The following is a 12,558-nucleotide window of genomic DNA, read 5'->3' on the forward strand; positions in this document are numbered from 1 at the left end:
GTAGGGGCATTCTTAAGAGGGAAATCAAGAAGGCATAGAGGAGATATGAGATAGTCTTGGCAGATAAGGTTAAAGATAATCCAGAAGAGATTCTATACATGCATTAAGAGCAACCGAAGAGTCTGTTACCGTGCTGTACATCTCTATGGCTCTATAACAGAGAGAATAGGGCCCCTTAAAGATAAACAAGGTCAACTATGCGTTGAACCTCAGATGATGGGAGACATACTAAATTAATTTTCATGTCTGTTTTTACTGTGGAAAAAGAAATGAAGGCTAGGGAACTCAGGGAAATAAATATTGATGTTTTTAAAACAGTTCACTTTACAGACTTCATGCTGCGGGTCTTAGAAAAACAAAGTTGAATAAATCGCCAGGACCTAATTGGGTGTATCCCAGGATGCTGTGGGAAGATAGGGAAGAAATTTCAATGCCCTGAACAGAATTATTTGTATCATCTATAACCACGAGGTGCTGGAGCAGTGAAGGGTGGTTAATATTATGCCTTTATCTAAGAAGGGCTATAAGGAGAAGCCTGGGAATTATAGACCTGTGAGCTTGACGTCTGAAAGATAGGATTTACATCCATTCGGAGAGGCCAAGTCTGTTCACTTTAGCTAACTCTATACACTGGGATAGACAGCATGGTTTTTGAACAATGGAAATTGTGTCTCACAAACTTGATTGAGTTTTTTGAGGAAGTAACCAAAAAGATTGAGGAGAACAGAATGGTAGACATTGCTAACATGGACTTTACCATGTGGAACCTTGTCAAACGTTTTACTCTATGAAATAACTGCATAAACGCCAGTATCCCATCACCAGGGCTACATGCAATATATGGGCTCTGACCAGCCAGCTCAGAGTCAGTCCCATGAATTAGGAGACTCTCAGAATCTCCCATTTATATCTGTCAGCCCAGGCACTGATTGGCCAAGGTTAACAACACCAATCAAGGGGCTCAGTCAGTGAGATCCCCCTATTCCTCATTCCAAAATTATAGTAGACTAATTAAAGAAAGTTATATCTCATGGAATTCAGGGAGAGCTTGCCAATTGGATACAAAATTGACTTGAAGGTAGGATACAGAGGATTGGTTTTTAGACTCTGTATACAGAGGGTGATGGAGGGTTGGTTTTTGGACTGGAGGCCTATGAGAAGCAGCATTCCACTTTTGTTTGTCATTTATATAAACAATTTAGATAGGAGTATAGGAGGCATTGTTAATAAGTTTGCGGATGACTCCAAAATTGGTGGTAAAGTGAACAGTAAAGAAGGTTGCCTAAGATTACAAAGATCTCTTGATCAATTGGGTCAATGGGCTGAAGAGGGCAGTTGGAGTTTAATTTGACAGATTTATGGTGGGGCCTGGGTAGTATTGCGGAACAGAGAGAGAGCTAGGAGTTCAGGTACATAATTCTTTGAGATTTGCATCGCAGTTAGACAGGGCAGTTAAGCTGGCATTTAGCACGCTTGCCTTTGTTGTTCAGACCTTGGAATATACGAGTTGGGATATCATATTGAGGTTATACTGGAGGTGAAGCCTCTTCTGGAGTACTGTGTACAATTCTATACACCTGCTATAGGAAGAATATTGTTAAATTGGAGAGGGTTCAGCAATGATTTATAAGGACGTTGCTGGGAATGGGAAGTTTGAGTTATAAAATTAGGCTGAGACTTTTTTCACTAGAGCATAGGAAGTTGAGTAGTGACTTTACAGAGATTTATAAAATCATGAGGGGCATAGACAAGGTAAGGTTTTGTTACCTAGAGTGAATGGTCAAAATTAGGGGGCATATTTTTAAGGTGAAAAGAAGCATTTTAAAAAAGGACATGGGGGGAACCGTTTTTGTTTACACAGTGCTGTGGAATGAACTGCCAGACTAAGTGGTGGACACAGATACAGTTCTAATATTTAAAATGCATTTGGATAAGTACATGAATAGGAAAGATTTGGGGGGATATGGGCCAAACACAGGCAGGTGGGATTAATTTAGTCTGGGAACATGGTCAGCTTGGACCACTTGGACCGAAGAGTCTATTTCCATATTCTATGACTGCATGACTCTGTTTTCATGCAAGATTAAACATAAACCAGAAACCAGTTGTTCATAACTTGATTAATCCTCCTTACTTCTTTTCTGTATTCACAGCAGAGTCTTCTTTCTTTAGCTCTTCACAGCTCCACTTACTTTTAAAGCCACAATCACTTTGAGCTGATGACCTATCCAAAGCTGAAACAAAATCAGAAAGAGTTCAGATGGAAAATAGACAAGCAACTACTTCCTGTCCCTTTAATATGCAAGGATGCTTAGCTAGAAAACACTATTTTGCGACATTAAATTTAGTTGTAAATAGGTATGGAAATGTTCACTACAAGACCATAAGGTAATGGAGCAGAATTAGGCTATTTGGCTCATTGAGTTTGCTCCACCACTCATTCATGGCTGATATATTTGCCAATCACATGCTCCTGCCTTCTTCCTGTAATCTTCGATCCCCTAATAATGGAGAACCTACCTTAAATACACTTAATGATTTGATTTCCACAGCAGTCTGTGGTAATGGATCCCACGGATTCACCAACTTCCAGCTGGAGAAACTCCTCCTCACCTCAGTTCTGAAGAGTCATCCCTTTACTGAGGCTGTGCCCTCAGGTCCTAGTTTCTCCTACTAGTGGAAACATCTCCTCCATGTCTACTCTAGCAGGGCTCTCAGTATTCCCTAAATTTCAATCAAACCCCTACTGAATTGCGATTCTTAAGTCCCTATGTGCTCACACTTCACTGTGAACCAACTTGCATGCAACCAATCTGCATTAACTCAACGACTTTTTGACTGCAACGGAAATTCAGCTTAAGTTCAGCATCTTTACTGACTGGTTCCCATTCACCATTTGCACTTCTGGTTTGATCTATCCATGCCCAAGTTTAATCCACTCCTCTCCTATAAATTCCAAAGCCTGCCCCTCAAAACCTTGCCATCATCAAAAGAGATGACAGTCACAATCAACTGGCCATCTTTGAGTTTCCCACATTCACCGAATAATTGTTTCCTTGCCACATCTCCAAGCTTCAACAATTCAACAGTAACCATTCATAGAGTCAGAGATGTACAGCATGGAAACAGACCCTTTGGTCCAACCCATCCATGCTGACCAGATATCCCAACCCAATCTAGTCCCACCTGCCAGCACCCAGCCCATATCCCTCCAAACCCTTCCTATTCATATACCCATCCAAATGCCTTTTAAATGTTGCAATTGTACCAGCCTCCACCACATTCCTGAAGAAGGGCTTTTGCCCGAAACATCGATTCTCCTGCTCCTCGGCCTGGCCTGCTGTGTTTTTCCAGCACCACATTTTTCAACTCTGGGACTCCAGCATCTGCAGTCCTCACTTCCTCCACCACTTCCTCCGGCAGCTCATTCCATACACGTACTACCCTCTGCGTGAAAAAGTTGCCCCGTAGGTCTCTTTTATATCTTTCCCCCTCACCCTAAACCTATGCCCTTTAGTTCTGAACTCCCCCACCCCATGGAAAAGACTTTGCCTATTTACCCTATCCATGCCCCTCATAATTTTGTAAATAAGGTCACCCTTCGGCCTCCTACTTTGCTTACTACTTTGGCTCTCAAGCTTGCTATTTCTCCAACACACTAACATTTGAAACCTTAAATTCAAAAGCCATAAGCTGTAGCATGGCCTCGGAATAGGACTTCCATAATTCTCTCTGGCACAAAAAAAATAGACATACACCAGTGATCTGATTTGACTACCTCAAGCATCCCTTCCCCATTTTTGGTTGTCAATCATGGGATCAACAGTGTATGAGGCAGTTATTCAGCGAGTCATGTTTTTTTAAAGTCCTTTGCAAAAGCTGTGCAATTTAATCTTGCCTCCAAATATTTTTGCTAAATCCTGCAAATTAGTCCTAAGTACAAATTCCCGAACTGTTTGAAAATTCATATGGAATCTGCTTCCTGTAGTCATTGATGTAGCACATTCCAGATCTCAACAATGCTTTGTGCGAAGGAATTTCCTCTCATGCCCAATTGAATTCAATTGAGATGGTCTTAAATCCATGATTTCCAGCTTAAGTTACATACCAGACAAAACTGTATATTTTAACCAACAGTACTAAAACTCCTTAATTTTCAGTACTTTGACAGGTCTCTGATTCACCTGGTCTTCTCTAAAATCTCATGTACTATAATCTCTCCACAAAACTGAAGATATCCCATCTGGAGTGTCATTCTACAACACATCCTCAAAGCCTTCAAATCCATTCTGAAAGGTGCAGTCTAATTTTGTAAATAATACTGCTGAGATCTGGCCAGAGCAAATTTACCACAATTTGCTGTCTTTTACATATTGATGTACAACATTAAACTTTTGGTATGTGACATGGAAGTACATTATTTTGACACAAGACATATCCCCTGCTTTGTCTTTCAGGGGAGCTGGGTAGGAGCTGGGCTGTCAAAGGATCTAGCATAGCAGACCAGAGTAACACTAGAACCAAGCAGATTACCACAAGAGAAAACCAAACTGAACAGAAACTCTTCTGGTTTGGATAAACTGTTTCAAACTTGTGATGCCCACATGTTCATAGCTGAGTAAATCTGACAGTGCACTAATAAGTGTATTTATACACATCATAATTATAAAATATATGTTTCAGAATGCAAATGGGGTTGAAAAATCTATGCCAAATGGGGTTTTGGAAATCCACCATTTGACAGTGTTTCCAAACTTCAGAAAGACTTGTAAAAAACAAAAAAAGTTTACTGACAGTGGCTTTGACTGGTGGCAGTTCAACGGGTTCCCAGTCGGCTTTTTTTTAAATAAGAAGTCTAAAATGATAGGAGATGGGGGAATATCAAAAATTCCAGTTAAATTGAAATGTATAATTTAAATTTTAATGGACACCAGCCTCAAACAAGGTTTTCTTTTCTAAAAAAAAAGAGTTGCAGTGAAAGTTGATTAATTAACAACCAGTTGAAACTGGATCCTTAAGTGAATGAGCAAAGCCAGTTTCTGTTGAGAGCTTATGTAAGCAGCCAACTTAGCACTGAATGTAGCTTTCAACGCAGTACCAGAGTTGAACATCTCAAAGAGTTAAGTAGAGGTAGGAGACAGATACTTGGTTATATTTACCTAAACAAAGAAGTTGATTGCTAAGTAGGACTGGCGAACATTCCTTACATTGACATTAAAGATTAGGTCTCTAGTTTATTTATTCCTTTTTTTTTAAAATTGGGTTGCAAAGTAAAAAATTGATACTCATATTAATAACAAAGAGCAGGATATTGGAGTGATTAATTGATAAATTAATTGCAGTATGGTGGGTATGGCAGGTAGGTGCTACATTGTTGCTGCAGCATGTGGGAGCTACGAGACACCAAGGTCCAGAGTGAACACATTTGTAGCAAGTATTTGCAGACTGAGCAACATTGTTTAGGGTGTAGGTTTGCTCGCTGAGCTGTAGGTTTGATATCCAGACGTTTCATTACCTGGCTAGGTAACATCATCAGTGGCGACCTCCAAGTGAAGCGAAGCTGTTGTCTCCTGCTTTCTATTTATATCTTTCTCCTGGATGGGGTTCCTGGGGTGTGTGGTGATGTCATTTCCAGTTCATTTTCTGAGGGGTAGATAGATGGCATCTAGATCTATGTGCTGGTTTATGGCATTGTGTTTGGAGTGGCAGGCCTCTAGGAATTCTCTGGCATGTCTTTGCTTAGCCTGTCCCAGGATAGATATGTTGTCCCAGTCGAAATGGTGTTTTTTTTCATCCGTGTGTAGGGTTATGAGGGAGAGGGGGTCATGTCTTTTTGAAGTGCGTGTTACCGTGCAATGCACTCACTGAAATATCAATAAGGCCATAAGGTGGAGGAGCTGAAGTAGGCTTTTTGGCCCATACAATCTGTTCTGCCATTCAATAGAGTTGTGGTTGAATTGATAATCCTCAACTCTACTCCCGTTCTATCCAGATAACTCTCAATTGCCTTATCACTGAAACGCTCTCACAGCTTTAAACATTTTTTTTTAAAAAGCCTCAACAGCTCTTTGCCGTAAATAATTCCACAGATTTGTAATCCTCACAATAAATTCCATAACATTTCTATCTTAAATGAGTGAACCCCTTTCTGTGCGATTATACCCTCTTGTTCTAGACTTTCCTAGAAGGGGAAACAATCACTGTCAAGCCCCCAGATAATTCTGTATTTCAATAACGTTGCTTCTCATTCTTCTAAACTCTCATAAGTACAGGTCCAAACTACTCAACTTCGCCTCATAAGAAAATACCTCCACACCTGGTATTAACGTGTGAACTTTCTTGGGACTGACTCCAATACAAGTACAAATTTTTCTTAGCTAAGGGGTCCAAAACTACTTAATGTGGACTTCACTATTTTTACCCTCTTTGAAATAAAGGCTGACATTCCATTTGTCTTCTCTACTACCCACTGAACTTGTATGCCAGTCTTTTGTGATGTATGTGTGAGGACTCTCAAAACCCTCATTTAAGTAATATTCAGCTCCTCCATTCCTGTCAAAATGCATAACCTATTTTCCAACATTGTGCTCAATTTGCCAACTTTTTGCCCACTCACTTAATTTGGTGGCAGTCTGACACTTGCCTTCCCAGCACACCTGTCTACAATGCATTAAGTTACATCATCCAAGTCACGAATATATATAACAACATAATAATTAAGAGTAGACAATTTAGTCTCTCAAGCCTGCCCGATTTGATATGATCATGCTTATCTTGGCCTCAACTCGACGTTCCTGCCTGCTTTCCATAACACTAACCCATTTACTCAATGTCCCAGCATCCACTGGACTCTGGGGAATGAACAAAAGGGATTCATGCCCCTGCAAGATAAGTAATCTCTCCTTATCTGTGTTTTGAATCTGCTACACCTAATCTTAAAACTATGGCTTCTCATTCTAGATCGTCCCATGAATAAATATCCTTATCAAAGGTCTACTTTGTCAATCCCCTTTAGCATCTTTTATACAATTAGATCTACTCTCATCCTTCTAGACTCAAGAGTATAGGATGAAATTGTTCAGCTTTCTTCATCAGACAAACCCCTCATCTCTAGAATGAATCTAGTAAACCTCTTCTGAACTGTCTCCAATACATTTGTATTCCATCTCAAGTAAGTGGTCTCACTAATGCCTTGGATAGTTACATCAGCATTGCTCTACATTTTCTTACTCTATTCCTTTTACACTAAGTGCCAAAATTTCATTTGCCTTCCTTATTACCTGTATCTGCATTCTATTTGTGATTCATGCAGAATGACACCCAAATCCCTGTGTACCATAGAGCTCTGAATTTTCTCTCCATTTTAGATAATAAATTGCCATTCTATTCCTCAAATCAAAACAGATTACCTCACACTTAACCACATTAATCTTTATCTGCCAAATTTTGACCCATTCACCTCATCTATCTATAACCACTTGTTAATTTCTTATTTCTTGGTTGCAACTTACTTTCCTAACTAATTTAGTGTCACCTGCACATTTGCCGATAGTACTTTCTATTCCTGCATCTAAATCATTAATATAGATTGTAAACAGTTAGGAGTCCAGTACCAAATGTGTGACACTGTACTAGTTACGTCTTGCTAACGAGAAAAAGACCTAGTTATACAGACTTTTCTGCTTTCTTTTGGTTATCCAAGCTGGTATACTATCCCCAACACCATGGACTCTTAACTTCTATAAGATCTTTTGGAAGTTCAATAATATTATATCATTTGGTTCCCCTTTGTCTTTACTGTTTGTGACTTTTTCAGAATTTTAATAAGCCTCTCAGGCATAAATCCCCCTTCACAAAGCTATGCTGTCTCTACTTCATTATATTACGCATTCCTAAATATTGTTATTAGACCCATGATAACAGACCTTCCTCCCCCCCCCCCCCCCCAAGAGTTATGCTTACTAGCTTATTAGTTACCTGTTTTTATTTTGTCTGTCTCTCTTTTTGACCAATCATTGTTTATTGGTAGTTTTCCAATCCTTTAGGAATTTTCCAAAATCTAGGATTTTTGAGACATTACTACTATTATTTAGTATTTTTGGGATGTTGTTAGTCATCTACACAATGATTAAAGAAGAATATTTGTTCATTTCCTGGTTAACCATTATTATTTCCCCAGCCTCATTCCCTAAAAGGCTCATGTTCACTCTTTTCCTTTTTACATATCTAATGACGTTCTTACAATGTCTTTTTATATATTACTTGCTAGCTTATACTCAGGTTTATTTTCTCTTTTGCTTTTCTTTATTGAATTTTGAAACTCTCTCAATCCCCTGGTTTACCACTAATCTTTGACACATAGACTTAAATTGAAAGGAAAAAAATCCTTAAATTAATCAGCACACTGTAGGGAATCTAATCTAATCATAATCAAACCATAATAATTAATTGATCCCTTACCTAAAGGCCTCCTTCCTTGAGTCAAAGAGTCCTACAGCACAGAAATAGGACCTTTGGCCCACCATGCCTATGTCAACCAACGAACACCAAACTACACTAATCTCATTGTTGTGTCCTTTGACCAAGTATACAATGCCCTGGCACTTCAAATACTTATCTCAATACTCCCACAACATTTAGGAAGTATCTGCCTTCACCACCCATTCAAACAGCACATTCCATATTTCTAACACCCTTTGCGTCTAAAAATTCTCTCTCCGATCTCCTCTAAACTGTTGCTTCACCTTAAACTTGTGTCGTCTAGCTTTACACACACATATCATGGGGAAGAGTTTCTCACAACCTACTCTGCCTATGCTTTTCAATTTTGTGTATCTCAATCAGATTCCCCCTTCAGCCTCCACTGCTCCAAGAAAAACAAACCCAGACTATTTCGTCTCTCCTTATAACAGATTTTTTTATCCCAGGCAACATCCTGGTGAATCTCCTCCGCACCCTTTCCAATGCAATCACACCCGCCTGATTATGAAGTTCTGGTCGCCACACTCACTACTTCATCTGTAGCTTAACCAATGTTTTATAAAGTTGTAACAAGACTTCCTTGCTCCTACATTCTACACCTCAGCTAATGAATGCAAGCATCCAATATAACTCCATCACCTCTCGTCTGCCCCCTGCCCACACCCCCAACCCCGTGTAACCATGCCCCCACAACTTTGTCCAACTCCTCCCCCCAACATCTGCACCCACCACACCACCCCCCAGCTTCCCCCCCACCCCACCATCCGGGTCAGCCTTTGGGGTGAGTCTCAAAATAGCACGCGCATGCGTGTGCACATACACACACACACACACATTTTTGACAAGTTCCACCTTTGCCCTTTGCAGGACAATGTTGGAGAGATTACCTGGGGAAGGGGGTAGAACTCTGTAGCACTCCCAGGAAAGTATGAGAGAGCACGCGTGAGATCAGTCATTTGGGCTCCCATCAACATCCAGGTCTGTTCTCGGCAGCATTTCAGTAAGCTGAGTTCACTTTTAATCATTGTGAACAAAAGACATGATCAGTGTTGGAAACAGCTCTTTGGCGTAAATATTTCTATCGAGATTGAGATCTTCTTCAGATAATCAGAAATTCAGATAACGGATATTCATATAATTAAGGTTCCTCTGTAACCCCTTAAAGAGAGAAGACAGAGAACTCATGTCTTTGTGTACATGGGCAATCGCGCTCTCTCCAGGGCTCGGAATAAAGGTGAAGGTCGAACCATATTGTGTTTGAGTGTTTGCTTTGACTGATATGCAAACGGGATGACACGTTTAAGAGACTTTTAGATAAGCACATGAATATGCCAGGAATGGAGGGATTTGGACCAAAAGCAAACGTAAGGAATTAGTTTAAGCTGGCATCATGTTTGGCACAACATTGTGGGCCAAAGGGCCCATTCCCAAACTGTATAGTTGCATGTTCTTTGATCTTAGCAACTGGAGAGTACACAAATAGAAACACCAACTGGACAGTTATTTTCTTTTTATTCAGTAGACATTCCTGAGTATCAAATGTATGAGTTCGGACCAAAGAAATTATTCTTGCTTTATATAATTAAATACCAATCTGACTATATTGAAAATCTGGAAAATACTGGCATCTAAAAACACTTCCAACATTTGAAACCATTCATGATTAAGTGTTACTTCGAAAACAAACTGCTATCTTTCAAAATACAGTTTTTAAAACAATCTTTTCAATTTCCACCATTCTCCTACCGGTTAATTATTACAAAGAATGCGTTTTCAGACTTGAAGCTATTTTGACAATTACAGATGAGTATTACAAATATTACATTTGCAATATTTTGTTTTCTGTTTGACATGAAAAGTTGCACTTCTTGAAATTTCAGGCAATGAGAAATGTGACTATCAAATGTACTGGCTTATAACACAGGTTGCTGGTTAATTATTTGTGTGTGAAATAGAACTTGTCCCTCCCCATTCTTACCTCTTCTGTAAGAATGAGGCTATCAAGAAATAGACATAAGTGATCCTAAGCGAAGTACTGCTGTACTGCTAAAGATGTTCTTCACTGAGATGTTAAAAGTGAGAATCTGACAGCACTCCAAGCTGAACGGAAAAAAACTTGGTATAATTTTGAAGAATAGCAAACTGGGAACATTCACTCCTCTGTCCTGGCCATTACTGTCACTTATCCAATAAATTAGGATTAGATGATATTCAGTAATCATATGGTTTGCTGGAGAGCTTTTAATTGGAGATACATACTCCATAAAAAATGGTCCTGTGAAAAGCGTCTTTCTTTTCTATTACTATATATCTAAAAGGTTAAGAGCCCAAATCTTTCTCTATGCACAAATGAGCGCACATTCTCCTGAAAAAGCTGCAACATTATCCAAACCGTCAACAACAGTATTTCTTGAATCAATACATGAGGAAAACAATCAAAATATCTCAATGTTGATTTACAACATTGAGAAATAACTGTTACTTTTTTTAAAAAGTGTACTTTAGAAACAATTTAAGCAACTAGACTAATCAAGTAAACTTAGTTCAATCTAACCAATTGCATTCTGCTTCCATTGGATACCTTTAGATTTCAACACTTCAGAAAGTAAAAGGAAAGCAAAAAAAGAGAAAATACAAAAAATATGGATGATTAAAAAAATCATATGTTTTCAAGGATTACTCCTTTGCTCCTATAAACAATGCAATGACTAAAAAAGGGTATAAAACCAAAAGCAGCAGATGGGAAGCAGCTTGAAAGACCACAGGAAAACGCATTAAAAAAAACCAACCAAATGTATAGCCAGAGTACAGACATAAAAACATGTATGATTACAAGGTCCGATTATGGACAGATCTCAACTTCGAGCGCCTTGTAAATGTAATGTTTGTTACTTAATCACAAAAAATTTTAATAATTGTACATATGGTAAATTTTTGGGAAAAAATGCTGCAGTAATTAATTCAACCCCCTTCAAAAATTAAACTGAAATTCATTTCCCAGTCATATGCAAGACTTTTACAAAACTATTTACTTGAGTCTATGTAACATTTTCATGATTACTTTAAACTATGTAGGCAATAAAGTACATTTGATGCATTGTCCTTGTAATGTTCTTGTTTTAATGTAGAAATTATAGGAGCCAATTTTCTCATTTATGGGAGCTTGCTATGCTCAAACTGATATTAACTAAATAACCTCCTTTTGCAATGGTTGATTTGAGGACAAAGATTGGTCAGGACAAGAATAACCCTACTTGAAGTGAAGTGGAGTCTTTTGTATCCACTTCGGCAGGCTGATTGAGCCTTAGTTTAATGTCTCATCCATAAAAAAAATTTATGCTTGAAGATTTCCTAATCATGAGTTTTAATGTTTCTTAAATCACAAGGATGGAATCACATTACAAGATTCCCTCAAATGGTTAAAAATGCCCAGAATCCTAAGCTTTATTTGGACGTGAATGCAGTAAAATCATGGTATGTGATGCTAAAACATTTAAACCAGAATACTAAGATCCAAAATAAAACCACAAAATACTGCAAAATTCAGTAGTTTAGCAGAATCTGTACTGGAAGAGCTAATGTTTCAGTTCAGAGTCCTTAAATCATATTTCCAGCATCTGTAGTACTTTGCTCTTACATTAAAATCAAGAATCTGATTACAGTCACCCATGAACCTATTGGTGATCTATAAACTTTAGCATACGGTTCCAATGTGGTCAAATTTTGTTGACTGTCAAACAGAGTGCATAATATGCAGCTGATCTGACCACCTGCTTTGTACTCCCATAGATGACAAATCTCACGTTACATATTCTCCAGAACCATATTGTCCTGCAGAGCAAGTACGAACAAGAGGAAGCTTGTCAAGCCAACTTCTTACCAAACCACAAATATATCTCACCACCTGAGCCAATAGAAGGTAAGCTGCGAGAAACAAAACAAGGTGCCCTTTTGGGACATGGTGATAATGTCTATATCCCTGGACCAGGAGGCCTGGGTTCAAGTCCCACCTGTTCCAGAGGTATGTCATAACATTTCTGAATAGGGTGATTCAAAAATAATTACAAAGAGCAGGGT

General features: G+C 38.8%; 1 protein-coding gene across 9 annotated transcripts in view; it reads right to left on the minus strand.

The window, feature by feature from the left end:
* Positions 1-12,558, minus strand: part of senp6a (SUMO specific peptidase 6a) — a 160,230-nt gene that overhangs the window by 132,147 nt on the left and 15,525 nt on the right. For 5 of the 9 annotated variants that reach the window (XM_072581154.1, XM_072581152.1, XM_072581155.1 and 2 more), the window contains exon 2: positions 2,135-2,234. The exons of 2 other annotated variants lie outside the window; for them this stretch is intronic. In XM_072581154.1, coding sequence (XP_072437255.1) covers positions 2,135-2,234 — 100 coding nt within the window. Of the gene's footprint in view, positions 1-2,134; positions 2,235-12,558 lie in introns of those variants that run through there. 2 more of the 9 variants (XM_072581160.1, XM_072581161.1) reach the window with 2 other exon arrangements.

Source organism: Chiloscyllium punctatum, chromosome 11 (assembly GCF_047496795.1).
Source record: "Chiloscyllium punctatum isolate Juve2018m chromosome 11, sChiPun1.3, whole genome shotgun sequence".
Taxonomy (NCBI): domain Eukaryota; kingdom Metazoa; phylum Chordata; class Chondrichthyes; order Orectolobiformes; family Hemiscylliidae; genus Chiloscyllium; species Chiloscyllium punctatum.